At 40.6% G+C, this 23999-nt stretch overlaps 1 protein-coding gene across 1 annotated transcript in view; it reads left to right on the plus strand.

The window, feature by feature from the left end:
• The first annotated feature begins 29 nt into the window (after positions 1-29).
• The window catches only part of LOC118394379 (E3 ubiquitin-protein ligase rnf213-alpha-like), a 50725-nt gene continuing 26755 nt past the window's right edge, over positions 30-23999 (plus strand). The window contains 28 exon segments of the mRNA XM_052463168.1: positions 30-316; positions 1804-1999; positions 2002-2065; positions 2158-2358; positions 3218-3410; positions 3632-3687; positions 3894-4050; positions 4649-4777; positions 4943-5041; positions 5610-5732; positions 5883-6066; positions 6231-6404; positions 6536-6688; positions 9366-9988; positions 10341-10500; positions 10612-10829; positions 11186-11323; positions 11624-11785; positions 11964-13254; positions 13538-13722; positions 13814-13969; positions 14778-18380; positions 18475-18605; positions 18889-18984; positions 19106-19227; positions 19597-19719; positions 19929-19978; positions 20113-20257. Coding sequence (XP_052319128.1) covers positions 95-316; positions 1804-1999; positions 2002-2065; positions 2158-2358; positions 3218-3410; positions 3632-3687; positions 3894-4050; positions 4649-4777; positions 4943-5041; positions 5610-5732; positions 5883-6066; positions 6231-6404; positions 6536-6688; positions 9366-9988; positions 10341-10500; positions 10612-10829; positions 11186-11323; positions 11624-11785; positions 11964-13254; positions 13538-13722; positions 13814-13969; positions 14778-18380; positions 18475-18605; positions 18889-18984; positions 19106-19227; positions 19597-19719; positions 19929-19978; positions 20113-20257 — 9154 coding nt within the window. The 5' untranslated portion in view covers positions 30-94.

Here is a 23999-nt window from a genome sequence, read left to right on the forward strand (position 1 = left end):
AACTGTGATATTCTTTCTCTTAAGGGAATGGCACCAGTATGATGATGTCATATATCCAGAACCAAAACAAGACGTTTTGTCACGTGTTACAAACATGTTTCAGTGGTGGGATAACATCAATAGCAACTTAGTAAAGGGAAGACAGCTGGCTGGAAAGGTGATGTTGGAAGGCATATTTGATCTTCTGAGAACCTGGAGTAAAGTGAATGTGAGAAACTTTTTTTCTCAGCTCCAGCAGTTCTACTCCACATACAGCTATCCCTGTGTCTATGACGGTGGAAAGACACCATGGCAATTATTGTTTGGAGAAGAACAGGTATATTTAAATTGGACATCGATAGAATGCTGCATTGCATGTATAGTGCTTATAGAAAGTCTATACTCCCTGAACTTTTTTCACATTTTGTTGCGTTACAAAGTGGGATTGAAATAGATTGAATTGTATTTTTTTATTGATCTACACAAAACACTTGATAATGTCAAAGTGAAAATAACAATTTACATATTAATTTAACTACACAGTATCTGGTGTGAGCCCTATCTGCCTCGTGCAGCGTGACATCTCCTTCGCATAGAGTTGATCAGGCTGTTGATTGTGGCCTGTGGAATGTTGTCCCACTCCCCTTCAATGGCTGTGCAAAGTTGCTGGATATTGGCGGGAACTGGAGCACGCTGTTGTACATGTCACTCTTTGAGCATTTTTCCGATGCTCTGGATCGACATGTCTGGTGAGTACGCAGGCCATGGAAGAACGGGGACATTTTCAGCTTCCAGAAATTGGGTAGATCCTTGCGACATGGGGCCGTGCATTATCATGCTGAAACATAAGGCGATGGCGGTATCTCTGCATCGAAATGGCCATCGATAAAATGCAATTGTGTTCGTTGCCCGTTGCTTATGCCTGCCCTTAACATAACCCCACCGCCACCAGGGGTCACTCTGTTCACAACAGCAAACCGTTGAAATCGGGATTCATCTGTGAAGATCACACTTCTCCAGCGTGGCCATTGAAGGGCAGCATTTGTCCACTGAAGTCGGTTATGACACCAAACTGCAGTTACGTCAAGACCCTGGTGAGGACGAAGAGTATGCAGATGAGCTTCCCTGAGACCGTTTCTGGCAGTTTGTGCAGAAATTATTTGTTCGTGCAACATCAACATGAACTCCACTCTGGTGGACATTCCTGGAGTCAGCATGCCAATTGTATGCTCCCAAAACTTAAGACATCTGTGGCGTTGTTCTGTGACATTGTGTTGTGACAACTGCACATTTTATAGTGGCCTTTTATTGTCCCCAGCACAAGGTGCACCTGTGTAATGGTCATGATGTTTAATCAGCTTCTTGATATGCCACACCTGTCAGGTGGATGGATAATCTTGGCAAAGGAGAAATGCTCACTAACAGAGATGTAAACAAATTTGTGCCATTTTTTTAGGGGGGTTGATAAACAAGATTTTTGAGCATATGGAATATTTCCGGGATCATTTATTTCAGCTCATGAAAATGGGACCAACACTTTACATTTTTGTTCAGTGTAGAGCATAGAGCGTTGGACTAGTAACCGGAAGGGGGGCTAGTAGACTTTCTATAGGCATTGTAGATGTAATTGAATTAATGAAACCTCCCAGGACTTTAAATCTATAGTTGTGAAACATGCGTACGCACACACAAACACAAAATTGTTTTCCCGTTGTAACATGTAAGTCTGTCTTACAAAAAAAAAATGTGAGGCCATAGAAAGTAATTATGTTTCAACTGCGAAGTAATATGTTGAGGGATTTCTATTTCCACTTATTCCCTCAGGTGAGAAAACTCATGGAAGACTTCATGGAGGAGAACCTAGATCCTCAGTCCCAAAAGGGCAGGGAAAAGCATGAGGTTTTCCTCTCAGACCCACTGAAAGCAGGAATTATTATCCTGATTGTGTACAACAAGTACCGATTAAAAGAGAACAACGGAAGTCAACTCTCTCATCTTTGTCAGCTGCTCTGCCTGCCAAAAAGCCAAGAGATGATTTCCTTGCTTACTGGACAGACTTCACCCAAGGCCTACCCAAGCATATTAGGTATATGTTCATTGTCTTTTAGTCAGTTAACCTTGAAATCCAGAGGTTATTATGAATGTCAAGCTAATATGTGGTTATTTGTATACATCTAGTGTTGCAGAGGAAGTTAAGTCGCTATGCAACGTTGCAAGAGAGGGGCGTGTTGTGAGCTGGATCTTGGTCATCCCTCTCCTGCATCTGCTTCGAGGGGACAGCAAGCCCTTTGAGCCCGTTCCACCCACCATGGACCCACCGTTTACCACCTGGGCAGGGCTTAAAGGGATCAAAATAAAAGACTCCTACAGAGACACAAGGTATGAATCTGTGAAATGTCGACTGAGATTGGTTCCAAAGCTGGAGTTTAAATTAAACTTAAAACTACAACAGTTTTTTTGATAAGCTGCATTTCAAACTTGTATCAGAAAACCATTTCCTTCCCACTGTAGAATATTTTATTGGTCATGTTTATTATCTTAATGAGACTCTTGACTGTGAATCCAGGGGCCTGATGAAGGTCATGTTTAATATCTTAATGAGACTCTTGACCGTGAATCCAGGGGCCTGATGAAGGTCATGTTTAATATCTTAATGAGACTCTTGACCGTGAATCCAGGGGCCTGATGAAGGTCATGTTTAATATCTTAATGAGACTCTTGACCGTGAATCCAGGGGCCTGATGAAGGTCATGTTTAATATCTTAATGAGACTCTTGACCGTGAATCCAGGGGCCTGATGAAGGTCATGTTTAATATCTTAATGAGACTCTTGACTGTGAATCCAGGGGCCTGATGAAGGTCATGTTTAATATCTTAATGAGACTCTTGACTGTGAATCCAGGGGCCTGATGAAGGTCATGTTTAATATCTTAATGAGACTCTTGACTGTGAATCCAGGGGCCTGATGAAGGTCATGTTTAATATCTTAATGAGACTCTTGACTGTGAATCCAGGGGCCTGATGAAGGTCATGTTTAATATCTTAATGAGACTCTTGACTGTGAATCCAGGGGCCTGATGAAGGTCATGTTTAATATCTTAATGAGACTCTTGACTGTGAATCCAGGGGCCTGATGAAGGTCATGTTTAATATCTTAATGAGACTCTTGACTGTGAATCCAGGGGCCTGATGAAGGTCATGTTTAATATCTTAATGAGACTCTTGACTGTGAATCCAGGGGCCTGATGAAGGTCATGACAGAACACAAACACCTGGTGGAGGTGGATCATCTCCTTGTGCCCTCCTGGATGTGCCTGCTACAGTTGGAAGACTTGATGAGCTTTATATCGGCCATCCATGTGGGTGTCTTGGACACTCTTCAGCAACTCCAGTTCAGTCTCAAGTCTGTAACGTCTTACTACACCTATGGGGTATGTGTCCTTGGTTGAAATGTTATTTCTTGCAACAGTGAGGCAAAAATTATGATGTTATGGACTGAGATTGAATTCTGGATGCAGTCCATAACTTTGTGAGTTCATAGTCTGCTTTGATTGAGAATTGCAGCATGTAATCATATCAAGGTAGTACAATGTCCAATAGTGTACAATAGTGGCGACATACTGTACTAAACAACGATATGTCATTTTTCTAGCAACCAGTGAAAGCGATTTTGTCATATCTTATTGAAATTACTGGACAACACTTCAGGTAAAGAAATTATATTTAATTTTATATATTTATATTTATTTTATATTATATCTAGAGAAAATATCCAACAATTAAAAGTGACATTCCTTTAAAATATTGTATTATAAATCATTTGAGCTTCATGCAGTTACAGAACATCCTGTAGTGTTCCTTGACCCTCACAAGCTATTTGTTGTTGTTGTTGTTGTTGTTGTTGTTGTTATCAGTGATAACAGATATGGAGAATGTTGCTTGAAAACAGCTGTGAGTGTTCTGGGGACAATCTGTAAAGCTACTGCTGATTCAGACTGCTGTGAGCTTCCACTGGACTGCCTGCATCTGGTCAGTCTGATTGCAGAAACTTCCGGAAACTCCCAACCACAGGTACGCCCTATGTGAATGGAAAGTATTTTGCTTTCTGAATATCAAATCAAATTGTATTGGTCACATACACGTGTTTAGCAGATGTTATTGCGGGTGTAGCTAAATGCTTGTGCTAATAGCTCCCGACGGTGCAGTAATATCTTAACAGTTTCACAACGTATACCTGAAAATACACGTAAATCTAAGTAAGGAATGGATTAAGAATATATATATACAATAATCAGAGCAGCATTGGACTAAGATACAGTGACATAGTATAGAATACAGAATATACATATGAGATGGGTGATGCAATATTTACACATGGCGGTTGTGAATGTCTTTTGCTGTTCAATTCCATGCAACGTAATAGTTCTGATAGACTAATTCAAATGACATAATGGATATTTCAGTAATTCTCAACTTGTTCATATACAAATATTTTTGTATTGCTTTATTTCAGCACACTTCTTAGTAAAAGTGGTGGAAATGCAAATACATTTTAAATGAGGAATCAGATAAAAATACGAGTGTTATTCTTCATAATTATAATATGATCATTATAGTATAATATTATTAATAATAATAATCTCAATATGATCAATGGCTTGGTTCCCAGTCTGTGAAAAGTAAGGAAAACGAAGTTCTGGAGGAGACACTTCAAACAATGAGGGACTGGCGGCGAAAAGCATTCCCAAGCAAATCGGTTAACCATGGGTCCTATTTTACCTCAAAGAATGAGATTAAGGTAGGAATGTATGGCTTGAAGTTAAAGTCCGAGCAATAATCTGTGCAGTTTTAAATCCTCGTCAGAAGAATCAGTCAAAATGATTTAACATTGCATAGCATTTTGATGTGTTGTTTTGATTGTTTGACAATCAGAGAGATTAATCATTAAGGTTATTTTCTCTAGGTCTGGAAAAAGTTGATCTCAGTCACGTTTGGGAATGAAGAACTCACTGAACGATGGAGAAGTACTTTCTTGAATGATTTTGAAGGAAAACTAAAAAAGGTATTGATTATGCTTTATATACATTTTTAAACATATTTAAATCCGGGATTGGTACATACTTTTTCAAGGAATTAATGGGTGGCAGGTAGCCTAGAGGTTAGAGTGTTGGGCCAGTAACTGAAAGGTTGATAGATCGAATCGCCGAGCTGACATTCTGCCACTGAGCAAGGCAGTTAACCCACTGTTCCTCGGTTGCTGTGGATGTCAATTATGGCAGCCCCCCCCGCATTCTCTCTGATTCAGAGGTGTTGGGTTAAATGCGGAAGACAGATTTCAGTTGAATGCATTCACTTGTACGACTGACCTTTCCCTTTTAATCATACGCTTAGTTCAAATATAAGCTTGTAGACAATGTAATTCAAACATAGTTAAAACTATGATTTTGATCTCATTGATAGACCTGTCTATGAAATTAAAAGTGGTTATATTTCTCCAGCCCCACACCGTAGCTGTTTACCAAAACACGTGGCGGGGTGACTGCCCTGTAGTTTTCGATTGCCCCTTTAACAAAATATAGCCATTTGTACTAATGTGAAAGTAAAAACTGTTGATCGTGTGTGTCCTTCAGGAGAAGCCCATGCATCAGATTCAAATCTACTGTGACAAGATCGAGGAAGTGGGCAAGACAAGTCCCTATTTGTGTAACTCTCTGGAGAAATGTGCCTTGGAGGCAGTCACCGCCATTTGCCAGGCAAGATTACATTTTTTTTTGATACTGTATGTACCTCGAATGATAAAATGTATTTGAAGTGCGTATGTATGACAGTAAATGCTTCATCCTATTTTAAAAAGTTGGAATAGTTTCGATGTTGGATTGTGTCTTACCACTTTTCATTATCAGGACAAATCTAATCTTCGTGAGCTGTTGAAGAAACATGACTTCAGCAAGTTTGAGAAGCTGATGTCTGTGATAGTCCTGAAGTCCTGGCCCAAAAATGGCGATGGACAGTACGTCGAGGGCGAGGAGTTGGTGATGAAGCACCTTCTCAGCTGGCCTATGGCCATAAGCATCTTCAAAGTACAAGGTGCATATAGTATACATGCATTGCATTGCATTGCAACATATACAAGAAAGAAAAGAACGCATACCTGCCTTTATTGCATTCAGAGCCTTGTGTTTGAGTAAGATCATATTACCCCCCCCCCCATTTTCTTTCTACCCACAATTGACACTTTTGTCTACTTTCAGGTGCAAATGGAGTGTTGATTAACCGGTTGACTGATGAAGCTAAAGAGCGGATGGGAGTGGCAAGCTCTGCGTTCTGTTCTGTCGCAAAGAAATTCATCAACGGGAAAATACAGATCCAGACTCTCAATCAAATCCTTGAAAGAAAAGCAGAATTCACTCAGTTGCTGAAGATAGGTGATTGTTCTGAGAAATAGTCAACAATAAAACAAATATATATACATAGTTAATATTGTTTCACTCCAGATGGAAAAAGAACATCTCAAACTGTAGGCTGTGTGTTGACGTCAGTATTTTTCCAAAAACAGATGACCTGTGTGATGACGGTCGTTGTCAGGACGGGGACGCCATGAAACGATTACTGAGATGGAGAGAGGAGGAATTGGAGGCTATCGTCAATGACAAGAAGATGGTTGAAGGCCTTCTCATGTTTTGCGACAAACTCCAGGAACATCTCAGAAGTGAGTTCAATGTTTTCAACTCTATATATTTCTTAAGAGCTTATGATATTTGTTTAAGTATTTGCAACAATTTCCTCATGCAAAACAACAGTGGCATATCACAAGGTCTGAGCATGCAACATGTAAAGTGTTGGTCCCATGTGTCATGAGCTGAAATAAAAGATCCCAGAAATGTTCCATACGCACAAAAAGCTTTCTCTCAAATGTTGTGGACTAATTTGTTTACATCCCTGTTAGTGAGCATTTCTCCTTTGCCAAAATAATCCATCCACCTGACAGGTGTAGCATATTAAGAAGCTGATTAAACAGCATGATCATTACACAGGTGCACCTTGTGCTGGGGACAATAAAAGGCCACTCTAAAATGTGCAGTTTTGTCACACAACATAATGCCACAGATGTCTCAAGTTTTGAGGGAGCATGCAATTGGCATGCTGACTGCAGGAATATCCACCAGAGAAAAATTAATCTTATGCTATTTTACAAATTTTGCCAAAAGGCTGAGAGACAATGTTGCTGTTTTAGAGCTCAGGGATTCTTGAAAAACAAGTAAAACTCAAATTTTTTCCACAAATATTTGTCTTAATATGAACAACATTTGAAAAATATATTTGCTAGACCAAAGTATCAACTAATACACCATGTAAAGGAACAACCAATTTATATACTGTATATTGTTTTTCATAAAATGCAACTGGATTTATGTCAACTGTCAGGCATTACATTTTTACAATTATTGTCCAGCAAGCGTTTAACGGCCTTGATTGTTTAATTCTAACATTAGATTATAATATTTTTTTTATACAAATCTCCAAACGTATTTTTGTTTTGTTTTATAGCACTATATAATGCTCCAGGGCTCATTTTGTTAGCATTTTGTCATGTTTAAAAAAAAAATTAGAACATAAAGCAAACATTTCCCCTTACGTCTAGCACAGCAAATACTTCAATTGTTTCCGCATATGTTGCAGAACAGTGATTACAATGGTTTATTTTTCAGAATATTGACAGAGAAATCTATCTTTAGGGGAGTTGACAACAGATGCTCTAAACCTACATATTCTTGCCTCTAAAAACAAAAGTTCAATACAAATATTTGTAAAATATGGAAAAACCATTCTATCAGATCTTTAAATACCCAATGAAAACATAACCATTCTATCAGATCTTTAAATACCCAATGAAAACATAACCATTCTATCAGATCTTTAAATACCCAATGAAAACACAACCATTCTATCAGATCTTTAAATACCCAATGAAAACACAACCATTCTATCAGATCTTTAAATACCCAATGAAAACACAACCATTCTATCAGATCTTTAAATACCCAATGAAAACATAACCATTCTATCAGATCTTTAAATACCCAATGAAAACATAACCATTCTATCAGATCTTTAAATACCCAATGAAAACATAACCATTCTATCAGATTTTTCAGCACCGAGTTGAAGTTAGACCAAAATCTGACTGAGTTAATGTTTCATGGAGTTGACAAATATTACATTTTTCTTTTTCATTCACAGTAAAAATCTATTTAAAAAAGCCTCCGGAGGCACGCAGAGGCCACATTGCATCGCGGTGCGCCTCTAAAATGTTGTAACAATACGGAGGGATTCTTTCACAACCGCTCTGCGCTGCTCAGCAAAGCGCAAGAAGTATGAATGCCCTGACTTTATACAGAGGACATAACCGTAAATGCTGCACGGTCAACACAGATGTCGGATTGACCGTGCAGCAACTTTTTAGAAGCGGTGGATCTGTTCTATGTACGCTATTTCTATGCTTCCCATTCTTAACTTTAGTTTTTGCGTGTTTTACTTCTGGTTTTGTACACCAGCTTCAAACAGATGAAAATATAATATTTTTGGTTATGGAGAAGATATCTCAAAGCGGTTTAGTTGGTATAATGATTCTTTACACCAGGGGTTCCCAAACTTTTTCACTCTGGGCCCCCCTGCAGCTGTTTTTTATTTTATTTCAAACACTGTTTTTAGAGAGTTTGAAATTGGGATCCTTTGCTTCGGATCAGGGCATTTCCAGGTATAGAGCTGACATGGAAATGTAACAAATAATATTGAAAGTATTTTGAAAATTCCCCAAAATAAATATTTTCCCTTGTATAACTTATAATAATATATAATTTCCCCAACATGTAAAGCTCAAATAATGCAACAAAGTATTTTTTTTTCAACAATAAAAATAAGGATTGACCCTACTTTCAAGAATCCTTGAGCTAATTTCCTGCCAATCTACACATTTTGCCATGAGGCTGAGAAAATTATGCAAATTTAAAAGCTTATTTCTTGTAATATATATATATATATATTATATATATATTTTTAATCTTATGACGTGTTCATATGCTATCTGGGGGACCTCCGGGGCCCCCCAAAGCTCGTGGCCCCCCCCTGCCTTGTGGGGGCTGTGTGCTACGCCAGTGACCGATATGTGCTAATTATTTCCCTGAGAAGGAGACGATTATATTTAACCACAGTTTAAGAAAACTGTGTGATTCAGTTATAGAATGCACAACTCACCATGAATTTTTGGATTGTTATAGTTATTTTGTTCATTGCGTGCATTTCTTTGCTTGAGGAAATTGTAGCCCTTATGACTTGACATAACACTCACGGTTAAGGTTCTCAATAAATGCCATATTAATCCACAGTTGATGTGAGAGAGCTGCAGCGCAAAATCCACGAGAACATAGATCAGATGACGCTGGATGATTTCATGGAAGTTCACAGACTTGACCATGACTCCTCTAATGTAACTGGGGTGGTCACATACTTCAACCTGTGTGATGACACCAGGCAGATGGCATCTAGCCTAAGTGCTATCAGGGACAGCTACATTTTCACTATGTGTTGGGAGAAACAAGCCAAAGAGCTTTCACAAAACCAACTTGACACAGATGAGACAGAACCAAAGCCTGAGAGGGAGACAGAAGTGTACACTCTCGATCTGATCCACAGCGAAATATTCCAGAGTTGCAACGATAATTACAGGAGCATCTATGAGAGTTTGAGATCTGGTACGATATCATTGGAGGAGGTGGATAGTATCTTTGAAGCCTACAAAGACAAGTACAAAGACATGGAAAACGATCTGAAGATAATGTGCAGGATCAACTCAGCTGATGATGGAAGATGGATCAAGAGCAGAGTCCAGCAAATCCAACAATACCATGACCTTCATCTAGCATTGGAATCGGCCAAGGTCATTATGGATGTCAGAGAGACTATCTGTCCTCAAGGGGACTTCAAAATACTACAGACACTGCTAGATATGGTGAGTTGGAAAAATTACAATTACAATTACAAAAATTACAATTACAAAAATCACAAAAAGTGATCTTGGTTCAATATATTAAGCATTTCTACACTCTTAGAAAAAAAAGGTGCTATCTAGAACCTTAAAAGGTTATTCGGCTTTTCCCATATGATAACCCTTTACAGAACCCTTTTGGGTTTAATGTAGAACCCTTTCCACAGAAGGTTCTAACTGGAACCCCAAAAGGGTTCTACCTGGAACCCAAAAATGGTTCTCCTATGGGGACAGTGAAGAACCATTTTGGAAGCATGTTTTCTAAGAGTGTAGCATTGCTATAGTCTATTCATATAAATTATTATGATGTTTCCAGAACACTGAGGACTTCAAGGAAGAGAGTCTGAATCGCATTGATGACAATTTGCTGGAGATCAAGAAGGATCTTGAGGACATCACAGAACCTCGCAGACGGTGTCTTCGAGAGCTCGGACTGAGGATAAACTTTGTCAAATGGGTGAAAGAAGCTCTTGAAGGTGAGGTCATACCAGAAGGCAAGGCAGAAAAAGAGCAGCACCAGTAGTAGCCAACTAGTCAGGGTTCGGTTCCCATAACGAACTTAAAACAGTTTTTCTTTGCTGTTGCAGATATCAACGAGCTGAAAGTGTTTGTTGACCTGGCCTCCATCTCCGCCGGAGAGAACGACTTGGATGTGGACCGTGTAGCCTGTTTCCACGATGCTGTTCTTGGTTATTCCTCCATGCTCTATGGGCTTCCACCAGATGCCGACTTTCATGTCTTCAAGGAGGCTTTGACAAAACTGTGGAAGGCGCTTGGAAATGACAGCAACATACCAAATAAGCTGGTTAGATGTTATGATATATTTAACATTCTGGGGAAAAGCTTGTCAAACCTGAAGGACTGAGGCCTGTATTTCAACATTGTAAATAATGGCTCTTCAGCACCACATTTTCAGAATTGTGTTTTTTTTTGCAGAGCACCATTTACCGGACATGATATAATATGTAATGTAATATATTTAGCAGATAGCTTTTATCCAAAGCGACTCAGTCGTGCGTCCATTCATTTTTTTTTACTTACGGGTGGACCACGGGAATCGAACCCACAAATCCTGTTATTGCAAGAGCCATGCTCTACAGACTGAGCTACAGGAATAATGCTTGAAAACCATATTCACAATTGTTTCCTCCCTGATTGCAGCGGGACACTGCACGTCATTTGGAGTGGCTGAAAACGGTGAAGGACAGCCATGGTTCTGTGGAACTCTCTTCTCTATCATTGGCCACATCCATCAACACAAGAGGCATCTACATTATCAGTGCACAAAACCAGAAGAAGGTATGTTCAATCAAATTAGGAAGGTTACTGTGTTTATTAACAATTGAAAGATTTGTTTATTTGTATGTTGGAAGATTTATCTTCGTTATTAAGGAGTTACTGTCTAGTAGTGTTGAGCGATTACCGACCTCAGAAGGCACTAATCGCTCAGCACTGCTGTCTATGTTTGTACTCGTACAAGGTTTTCAATTTCATTCCGCTATTGTTTAACAAGTATCTGTAAGCTCTTTCCTGAATACCCGCATAAGTAGATTGATGCTTCTTATATTGGATCTTGCCCATGGTTGTTTTCTTCAATAGCTGTGTTTAGACACTGCTCTGAAGCTGCAGATCCCAGAGCACCAGGAGGAAGATCAGATGCGCAACTACTCCTTAGAAGACCTGAGAGATCTGCAGAACAAGCTAATGCTGATGTCTGGAAAGGGGGAACCAAGCCAGATTGAGGTGGATCACTTTACTGAGGTAATGTGATTGGGGACCTTGAGGATCATCACCACACCTGAAATAATAATGACTGAAAATATCATGCTATCACAGGATCTTTAAATGAACTTACCTGAGATCATATATTTTATTTGTAATATATTATTTTATGTACAGAAACTGAAGTTTTAAACAATAACTTGCTTTATCTTCTCAGGTTTTTGACAGTGTCCAGAGGCTAGCTGTAGCCTTTGTAGATCTTTATGCTGCTGGGAATCCACTTTTTAGGTGTTGGGAGGCCAAGATTCACTGTAATACTCAAAGTGATACTGGTATCGTAATGGAATTCAACCTTGGCAACATTCTACAAAACATAATGGTGGAGGGCAATGCAATGGACCATCTTACAGACCTGTGCAGGAAGATGGAGGTGTGTTTGGACGACTGGAACAGATTCATGAACAAACAGAGATCTCAGCACTATTACCTCAACTATTACACCGCAGAGCAGATAGTCTACCTTTGTAATGTTTTGACAGAGAAGAATTTGAACACTAAGTTGGATGAAAAGGTGTTGATGATGCTCTCTTTCATCAAACCTGACTGCTCCGTGTCAGATGTGTGGGAGACATGGATGACTTTTCAGAACAACGTGACAGAAACTGAGCAAGATGAAGACCCCAGATTTCAGACATTCATTGACCTTCATAATGACTTGGGAGACTTTGATTCTTCTTTTGCTGATGAGGACAAATGTGCCATTGATGTTCTGCAGAGCCTTCTGGATCAGGCTGTTGGTTTACGAAAACTGGATCTGGTCTGGGATGCTTACATGAAAGATATGAGGAGCATTCTCCAGGACTCCTTAGACACCAGAAGCTTTGGTAGATTGCTAGAGATGTTGGCCAACAAAGAGAACCAGGAAGAAGATGATGAAGAACCCATGCTTTTAGAACCAAGTGAGAATACAGTCCGGAGAAAGCTCCCAAAAGGCCTCTTCAATTGTCAACCTAATCTCATAATCTGCCCACAAGATGAAATCTTGACTTCAAGCATCTGCTTGTATATGACCAGTGACTATGAGCAGCTGCCTACCTATGATGAAGTCCTCCTGTGTACCCCTGCCACGTCCTATGAGCAAGTGGAGCTTTTCTTCCGGCGATGTCTCACACCAGGCTACTTGGGTGAGAAGATCTATACCCTGCTCTTCGCAGACCAGCTGAGCTATGAGGTGAGCTACGCAGTGGAGAAGTTATTTCAGAAACTGAGTTCATGTTCCAGGAGCAACTACAGGCTGGTGATCATCTGCAGCGCAGAAAGGGAGCACACCTACATCCCCACTGCCTTCAATCAGTTCAAACGGAACATGGTGCCACAGGAGTCTCTTGAGAGGATTCAGAGATACCTGTCCAGGCATTACACTGTCCCCTCACACCAGACCAGTGCGGCATCTGTGTTCAAAGGTCGACACTTTGTTGGGATTGTGTCTTCCCAGAGGGCTGGAGTTGGTAAGTCACACCATACGGAATGTGTTTCACTTCGTATAGTCCCACAGAGCCAAACATGAGGTTTCAAATGTAACCTTCCAATGTAAGCTATATTTAATATTATGAATGTTTTTTTTTTATTTTTTACGTGCGTTTTTAATTTCAGTTGCAAGTCTTGAGTTTCAGAAATACTAATAGTTTATACTCTCAACACATATGAGTTATTTAAGTAGAAATTATTCAAAGCCCATACATTTCACCTAGGACTTTGTAGAGCTGAATCAAATGTGTTATTTATTTGTAGGAAAATCTCTGTACATACAGAGGTTGTATGAAAAACTGGAGGGGACTGTGACAATGGGAACCACATTCCGTAAATGCATTCGCTTAATTGAGCCCAAGGTCGATGAGCATATCATTCTTCAGTCCTTGTTTGAAACGCCAGAGAGCAAGGAACACAAAGTCTTTCATTTTGATGTCACATCCTCGGTAAATATTCCTAGTATTAATAAGATATTGAAAATAGTTTATGTTTTTCTGTGACGGGAGATTTTACATGCGTGCTTTTGATGTGCTCCAGGTACAGAAAGGCCTGCATGAATTTCTATTCAAACTGTTCTTCCTGCGTTACCTGACGGATTCCGACGGACTGATGTGGAAATGCAGCAACAAGCACTTGTATGTGATTGAGACACTACAATCCACCAATGAACCGCTCAGACATGCTTCAAGATCTGTAAGTGTCAATCTTTTTAAATTTTGGTCATGTCACGTGAAACAGTTTGAAGTATGCTGTTAAATAGCCCTACCAAACGCAGACCGGTGGCTAGCTGCTAGCGTGTTCAATTAGCGTGTTAGCGTGTTAAAAAGATAAGAGGAAGATCAGTGTTCTCCGATGTCATTATCTGAAAACACTGATGACATCATCTAGTGTGCATCATGTAATTTTAACCAACTATGAGCAGGAAAAGGTTTCTTTACTACATTCCTTACTAGGATAACTATATATATATATACACACACACACACACACACACACACACACACACACACACACACACACACACACACACACACATACACACACACACACACACACACACACACACACACACACACACACACACACACACACACACACACACACATATATATATATATATATATATTTTATTATTAAAGGGGATATAGACCTTTTCACATGAAAAAACATGCCCTTTTCTTTACCTTGAAACCGTGGGGTGGAGTCAGCAACCCAAGATTTGACTTTGTTTACTAGGCTACAGTGATTTACGGTTCGCATTGCGTTTAGCTTCATATGATGCATTTTTCATCATCACACTTTTTGCTTTGTCCAGAAAATGCTTTTATCTTGTTGACATGCACACTTTTTTTGGGATCATATCAACAGTGGACTAATGAACAAAATACAACAGTATTTAATAAATATATCTTTAAATACTTTTTTCTGTTAGACAACCCATTTTAGTCATGGAGGTAGTGTTAGTCAAAATACTTAATATGACATGCGTTTGTCTGTTTAGGATCCAAAGGGACACTTTCCTCTCTTTGAGGTCTTTCCTAAGGTCTTCTGCCGTCCACCAAAAGAGGTTATGGGGTTGGAAGCGAGAATTGGAGACGATCCAGTACTGGACACTGAGGACCCACTCATGGATGACCACTGTTTCAGGAGCGAGACCTTTCAAAGACCATACCAGTATCTAACACGGTTCCATAGGGGTGAAAATCTCGACAGCTTCAACTACCAAAGAGTTGAAGGAACTCATGCAGAGTGTCTTCAAATGCTCTTCATCTACTGTGGTATAATGGATCCATCCTGGGCAGAGTTGAAGAACTTTGCTGGATTTCTCAATCTTCAGTTGCTAGACTGTGAGACATCGGATTTCTGCAACGTTGAGTTTGTTGGAGACACTCTTAGGGGATTCAGAAACTTTGTGGTTGACTTCATGATCTTGATGGCCAAGGACTTTGCCACTCCGTCTCTCTGCATCGCTGACCAGAGCCATGGGAGGCAGCCGATGGACACTGGACTTGACGAAAGAGATCTAGCCCCGTTCCTCATCAGGAAGAGATGGGAATCAGAACCGCATCCATACATCTTCTTCAATGATGACCATGTGTCCATGACCTTCATTGGATTTCACCTACGGCTGAACGAGCAAAATGGGGTTGACGCCATCAATCCGTCAACAAATGTGGTAATCAAGAGAAACATTATGACCAAAAACCTGTACAATGGCCTCCGACATCAAAGAGTTCCCTTTAACATCGACTTTGACCAACTTTCTCGAGCGGATAAGATTGAGCGTCTATGTAGTGTGCTGGGGAACAAGTGGCCAACAGACCCTGATGAAACGTATGAGCTCACCACCGACAACATACTTAAGATGATGGCTATTCACATGAGGTTCAGGTGTGGCATTCCAGTCATCATAATGGGGGAGACTGGCTGTGGGAAGACACGGCTCATCAAGTTCCTATGCGAGTTGAGAAGGAGTGGGGCGCCCACGGAGAACATGAAACTCGTCAAAGTTCACGGTGGAACTACATCTGACATGATCTACAACAAGGTGCGGGAGGCAGAGAAGATTGCTGTTGCCAATAAAAAGAAACACGATTTTGATTCTGTTCTTTTCTTCGATGAAGCTAATACCACTGAAGCAATAAGCAGCATTAAGGAGATCCTATGTGACAACACTGTGCAAGGACAACAACTCAGCTCCCAAACTGGCCTGCAAATCATTGCTGCGTGCAATCCTTACAGGAAACACACAGATGACATGATCAAGAGGCTGGAGGCAGCTGGTTTAGGGTACAGGGTCCGAGCTGAAGAGACTGAAGAAAGACTTGGGTCAATCCCTCTTCGTCAGCTGGTGTATAGGGTCCAAGTGTTGCCCCCGAGCATGATCCCTCTGGTGTGGGACTTTGGGCAACTCGGTGATCACACAGAGAAAATGTACATCCAGCAGATTGTACAGAGAGTTGTGGAAACAAATTCAATCAACAGAGAATCCATCAGGATGATCACTGATGTGCTATCGTCATCGCAGGGATTTATGAGAGAGAGGAAAGACGAATGCAGCTTTGTCAGTCTCAGGGATGTGGAGCGCTGCATGCAAGTGTTTGTGTGGTTCTACAACAACCACTCACTGTTTCAGAATGAGTTAAAAGCATTCCTCCAGAAACAACCCCAGGAGGAAAGGAGCAGGAGTGACCAACTACACTCACCTGCCAGTGATCCAGTTGTTTGGTCACTGTTGATGGCTGTTGGTGTATGTTATCAAGCCTGTCTAGAAAAAAAAGGTGAATACCAGACCACAATCTGCAAATTCCTTCCCCAAGTCACCCCAAAGCAGATGAAGCAGGAAATCTCAGTCATGCAGGACCTTCTCCTAAGCGGTGTCCCAATGGGAGAGACAATAGCAAGAAACAAGGCTTTGAAAGAGAATGTCTTCATGATGGTGATCTGTATCGAGTTACGAATCCCCCTGTTTTTGGTTGGCAAGCCTGGGAGCTCCAAATCTCTGTCTAAAACTCTGGTTGCAGATGCCATGCAGGGCCAAGCTGCACATTCTGAACTGTACAAAAGGCTGAAACAGGTTCACCTGGTGTCCTTCCAGTGCAGCCCTCATTCAACGCCAGAGGGAATCATCAACACATTCAGACAATGTGCCCGCTTCCAAGAGAGCAAGAATTTGGGGGAGTACATCTCTGTTGTTGTGCTAGATGAGATCGGATTGGCAGAGGACTCCCCAAAAATGCCTCTGAAAACACTGCACCCCTTACTGGAGGAAGGCTGCATTGATGACGAGCCACTGCCTCATAAGAGAGTTGGATTCATTGGCATCTCCAATTGGGCCTTGGACCCTGCCAAGATGAACAGAGGCCTCTTTGTGTCCCGTGGTGACCCAGACCAAAATGAGCTACTTGAGAGTGCGAAAGGCATATGCTCATCTGACAAGATGATTCTGGAGAAGGTTAAGCACCTCTTCACACCTTTCTCCCATGCATATATGACGACTTGCAAGAAAGGCAAAGGGTTTTTCGGTCTACGAGATTACTATAGTCTGGTGAAGATGATGTTCGCCATCACCAAGGCCTCTAAGCAGAGCCCCAGTACAGGTAAAATCATTGAAGCAGTCCTAAGGAACTTCAGTGGAAGGGATGATGTGGACGCAGTGCGTATATTCACCAAAGAGCTGCCCGGCCAATTCATTCAACCTGATTTGGATGGCATCAGCACTATTGATCTGGTGAAACAAAACATTGTTTCCATTTACCAAGATGAGGAGTGCCGATATCTCCTTGTCCTCACCAAAAACTATGCAGCCCTCCAGATTCTCCAGCAGACATTTTTCTCAGACCACAACCATCCAGAGATCATCTTTGGTTCCAGCTTCCCAAAGGATCAAGAGTACACTCAGATCTGCAGGAATATCAACCGAGTGAAGATCTGCATGGAAACTGGCCAGACTGTTGTGCTTCTGAATCTTCAGAATCTGTACGAAAGTCTCTACGACGCTCTCAACCAGTACTATGTTTCACTTGGGGGCCAGAAGTATGTCGATCTTGGATTGGGAACCCATCGTGTGAAGTGCAGAGTTCACAAAGACTTCCGGTTAATTGTCATTGAAGAGAAAGAGGTGGTCTACAAGCAGTTCCCAATTCCCCTGATAAACCGTCTGGAAAAGCACTACCTGGACATCAACACTGTTCTCAAGAAGGACCAGACGGAGATTGTCGAACAACTAAAGGAATGGGTCAAACGCTTTGTCTCGTTGAAAAGTCAGCAGTCCAAGACAGACCGCTACAAGCCACATGATGTCTTCATTGGCTATCACTCAGACACATGCTCCTCTGTGGTCCTGCAAGTGACTGAGAAAATGAAAACTGAGTCTGACGAATCTGACACTCAGAGGAGAGTCCTGGATGAAGCCAAGCTTATCATGCTGAACTGTGCAACTCCAGATTCTGTCATTCGACTTGACGGGACTAAATTATCTGCTGATGAGACCGAGTCACTGACTCAAATCTATTTTGAGGAGCAGAATCATCAATCCCTGGCAGACTTCATTGCCTCTCACACACAAGAGGAGGAGGAATGGTTGCATTACCACTTTACAGAGGTAAGTCACTTGAATCATATTTTTTTAAGAATATACCTTTTGAATAGAATGCATCTTATATTGCTCATAAATCGTTTTTTGCTCCTTTTTGAAGGTCACAACATTTTCCCGGCTATTGACAGCAGCAGATATCCATCAGCTGCAGAACATCACAGAGCTTGGCAACGTCAAGCTTCTCTCGCTGCAACAGTTTGACACAGAGCATTCCTTCCTCAAAGAAATCAGGTCTGCTTAAAAGTTTGAAGAGAAGCTCAGTATATAGGGTTGCATAATTCCAATTACTTTCCAAAAATGTTTTCCAGAATTCCAGGTTGGAAGATTCCTGGATTTCCTGCTTTATTCCATTCTGATTCCAGGCGTATTCCAATCAGGATTTCTGGAAAACCTGTGAATTCTGGGAAAGTTACCAGAATTTTGCAACCGTAATTGTATCAGTTGTGTGTGTGTAACCTTGTAGATCATTCATAAGAATGGTACAGGATTAGGAACATAACTGTGTTCTCTCTAGGCAATTTCTTGACTCCACATCTGCCGACAAAGTCCTCATCATCCAAACAGACTATGATGAGGACTCCCAGAGCATGAACATTCTGGCATCTGCCAAGTGAGTGATTGTCATTTAGATTTGTCATCACAACTACTGGAGAGAACTAAACTGAAGTATTAGGTGACACTTGTTGTATTTTTTTTTCCATTTAAATGTTTGATCTTTGAATCTCCTCCAGATATTCATCCATAAATGAAATAAACAAATCAAAGGAAGGTGACCATGGAAGGGTGTTTGTTTACTTTGTTACCAAACTGCCCCGAATTAAAGGTGGAACCTCCTATGTTGGATTTCATGGAGGTGAGTTTGTGTTAAAAGCTATACAACAGGCTTTATTTAATAGTATGATCTAGCATCCCACCAAAGAAATGATCTGTTCTGAAATGCTTTCAATATTTAGGGGAATTCAAAATGCAAAAAAAAGGCACTTTCACATGTGAGCGATCTTTCTTTTTTGTAGGTGCATGATAACAATTGAATAACGTGAAAGAAAAAATAGAGCTGCATACAGCTCTTGCTAGCGTCACTGTTCTTTATCAAGCTTTGACAAAGGCCTGGAGGCCGATGCGTAAAGTTTAATAAAGAACAGCGATACTAGCAAGAGCAGTATGCCGGTTTCTCTTTAATATTTACCGGTATGCAATTTCCATCCTCTTTTTCTTCTCAAAGGACCCTGGAAATCAGTTCACATTGACGACCTTAGAAAATCCAAGGAGTTTGTATCAGACGTCCAGTCCTTGAGAAAGCTACCCATCAGCCAACTTTTTGAGAAAATTGAAGAGCCGTCCGAGGGTACATTTTACTTGTATTATAAATTATAAATATCCCAAATTACTTAAATATGGGCAGCCCCAGTGGGAAGAGAACCCATGACCCTTTCATTGCAAGTGCCATGCTTTACCAACTGTTATTATGCACAGTAGCACAAATGTCATAGTTGGGAATTGACTGTAAATAATCCTAGATAATTAGTTTTTTCATAGTTTTCTTTCTTGTTCCAGCAATGCAAACAGATGACACATACATCGGGGCACATGGGGTAGAGCACTCTGTAAGTATTGGATACTACACTTTGTATACAAGTTTGTGTTGCAGTTCTTAATTATAATATGCATGTGCTTCTGGTTTCTGTAAACCTAACAAGGTCAGGGTGTGTTATTCATGTGAGCATGTTGTTGTTTTTAGGCTGAGTTTGATGCCACAGATCTGATGCGAAGCTGTGTGCAGAGTGCAGTGAGCATGCTCAGAGATCAGGAGGACAGTGGAGCTCTCAGCACCAGGAGGGTTGAGATCCTGCTGACACTTCTGGACGATAGCGAGGACCTGAAAGGTTACTGACCCTCAATATTTCCAGTGTGTTACTGTAGTTTCAGTGATAACAAGGACCTGAAAGGTTACTAACCAACAATATTTCCAGTGTTTTACCGTAATTTCAGTGATAACGAGGACATGAAAGGTCACGGAACCACAATATTTCCAGTGTGTTACTGTAGTTGCAGTGGTTAAAGACAAGACCTAGAACCTTCTCACTTGAAAACAAAATACTACAGTTCACTATAAAATATTACAGTACTTGCTAACAGTACACTACACACTGTAGTATCCCTCGATCGTGTAGTTCTTACTATAGAATGTTGTATTATGTGTAAGGGATAAACGCCAAAGTTCTGTACATTACCTTGGAAATAATGGACGAGGCAGCGAAACAAGGCAGAGCCGAGTCCTCTTGCGGAGTTAGTTTTTCCAATGTAATGCACATTTACATTTACATTACATTTAAGTCATTTAGCAGACGCTCTTATCCAGAGCGACTTACAAGTTTTTCCAATGTAATGCACATAAGGGAAGCGTTTATCCCGCTAATACCACAGTTGCCTAAGAAAATAATATTAAAGCACACATTTAATGGTAGAACAAAAAAAAGTTTATATTTAAATGTTTATAAAAACAAATGAGTACTTTCTCATCTTTTGGTTGCTTAGCGACGCGACCCAGTCGTTTGTTCGATTAGTTTGATATTGATGGTTCTATGTGCGTTTCTTCTATATTTTCACTGGCAACGTTCTAATCATTTTTTTGCTAACTAGCCAAATAGCTACGGCTAACACAGTTACGAACTCTGCAGCCAGAATAACAGCGAAGTAGCTGCGTTTGCGTTTGTTTAAGCTGTTTTCTGTTGACATTCATTTGGATACATCCATAACGATCTGATTTTGCCTGGAATGTTTGCCTTCTTGTCTGGACACTTGACACTGTTCTTTACAAGGAGATTGCATTACATATCAAACACTAGGCCAGAACCTAGCAAAATCATTTGTTGAACCTGTAAATAAAAAAATATAAATATCTGAAAACAGCTGGTCAAACTAGAGGATTTGACAGCATAGCACCACTAAACTAAACTAGAAACATGGGAGGATTTGACAGCATAGCACCACTAAACTAGAAACATGGGAGGATTTGACAGCATAGCACCACTAAACTAGAAACATGGGAGGATTTGACAGCATAGCACCACTAAACTAGAAACATGGGAGGATTTGACAGCATAGCACCACTAAACTAGAAACATGGGAGGATTTGACAGCATAGCACCACTAAACTAGAAACGTGGGAGGATTTGACAGCATAGCACCACTAAACTAGAAACATGGGAGGATTTGACAGCATAGCACCACTAAACTAAACTAGAAAAATGTGGGAGGATTTGACAGCATAGCACCACTAAACTAAACTAGAAACATGTGGGAGGATTTGACAGCATAGTGCCACTAAACTAGAAACATGAGAGGATTTGACAGCATAGCACCACTAAACTAGAAACATGGGAGGATTTGACAGCATAGCACCACTAAACTAAACTAGAAACATGTGGGAGGATTTGACAGCATAGCACCACTTAACTAAACTAGAAACATGTGGGAGGATTTGACAGCATAGCACCACTAAACTAAACTAGAAACATGTGGGAGGATTTGACAGCAAAGCACCACTAAACTAGAAACATGAGAGGATTTGACAGCACAGCACCACTAAACTAAAAACATGAGAGGATTTGACAGCACAGCACCACTAAACTAGAAACATGAGAGGATTTGACAGCATAGCACCACTAAACTAGAAACATGGGAGGATTTGACAGCATAGCACCACTAAACTAGAAACATGGGAGGATTTGACAGCATAGCACCACTAAACTAAACTAGAAACATGAGAGGATTTGACAGCATAGCACCACTAAACTAAACTAGAAACATGAGGATTTGACAGCATAGCACCACTAAACTAGAAACATGGGAGGATTTGACAGCATAGCACCACTAAACTAGAAACATGGGAGGATTTGACAGCATAGCACCACTAAACTAAACTAGAAACATATGAGAGGATTTGACAGCATAGCACCACTAAACTAGAAACATGAGGGAGGATTTGACAGCATAGCACCACTAAACTAGAAACATGGGAGGATTTGACAGCATAGCACCACTAAACTAAACTAGAAACATATGGGAGGATTTGACAACATAGCACCATTAAACTAACCTAGAAACATGAGAGGATTTGACAGCATAGCACCACTAAACTAGAAACATGAGAGGATTTGACAGCATAGCACCACTAAACTAGAAACATGAGAGGATTTGACAGCATAGTGCCACTAAACTAGAAACATGGGAGGATTTGACAGCATAGCACCACTAAACTAAACTAGAAACATATGGGAGGATTTGACAACATAGCACCATTAAACTAACCTAGAAACATGAGAGGATTTGACAGCATAGCACCACTAAACTAGAAACATGAGAGGATTTGACAGCATAGCACCACTAAACTAGAAACATGAGAGGATTTGACAGCATAGCACCACTAAACTAGAAACATATGAGAGGATTTGACAGCATAGCACCACTAAACTAGAAACATGAGAGGATTTGACAGCATAGCACCACTAAACTAGAAACATGGGAGGATTTGACAGCATAGCACCACTAAACTAGAAACATGGGAGGATTTGACAGCATAGCACCACTAAACTAGAAACATGAGAGGATTTGACAGCATAGCACCACTAAACTAGAAACATGGGAGGATTTGACAGCATAGCACCACTAAACTAAACTAGAAACATGGGAGGATTTGACAGCATAGCACCACTAAACTAGAAACATGGGAGGATTTGACAGCATAGCACCACTAAACTAGAAACATGGGAGGATTTGACAGCATAGCACCACTAAACTAGAAACATGGGAGGATTTGACAGCATAGCACCACTAAACTAGAAACATGGGAGGATTTGACAGCATAGCACCACTAAACTAGAAACATGGGAGGATTTGACAGCATAGCACCACTAAACTAGAAACATGAGAGGATTTGACAGCATAGCACCACTAAACTAGAAACATGAGAGGATTTGACAGCATAGCACCACTAAACTAGAAACATGAGAGGATTTGACAGCATAGCACCACTAAACTAGAAACATGGGAGGATTTGACAGCATAGCACCACTAAACTAAACTAGAAACATGGGAGGATTTGACAGCATAGCATCACTAAACTAAACTAGAAACATGGGAGGATTTGACAGCATAGCACCACTAAACTAGAAACATGGGAGGATTTGACAGCATAGCACCACTAAACTAGAAACATGGGAGGATTTGACAGCATAGCACCACTAAACTAGAAACATGGGAGGATTTGACAGCATAGCACCACTAAACTAGAAACATGAGGGAGGATTTGACAGCACAGCACCACTAAACTAGAAACATGGGAGGATTTGACAGCATAGCACCACTAAACTAGAAACGTGGGAGTATTTGACAGCATAGTGCCACTAAACTAGAAACATGGGAGGATTTGACAGCATAGCACCACTTGCATTACGCAAGAGTAGGGACGAGATAAATAAATGTTCATCACTCATCATGTTAGGTCATCAGATGCTCCAAAAAAAGTAGCTAACTAGCTGAGTTTTTCCTTGTTGGACCTGTGTTTATAATGTATCCTATTTTGGTTTGTGTGGTGGTTGGTTTAGCTTTCTGTAACTTTGGAGC

The sequence above is a fragment of the Oncorhynchus keta genome, chromosome 15 (genome assembly GCF_023373465.1).
Source record: "Oncorhynchus keta strain PuntledgeMale-10-30-2019 chromosome 15, Oket_V2, whole genome shotgun sequence".
Lineage (NCBI taxonomy): Eukaryota > Metazoa > Chordata > Actinopteri > Salmoniformes > Salmonidae > Oncorhynchus > Oncorhynchus keta.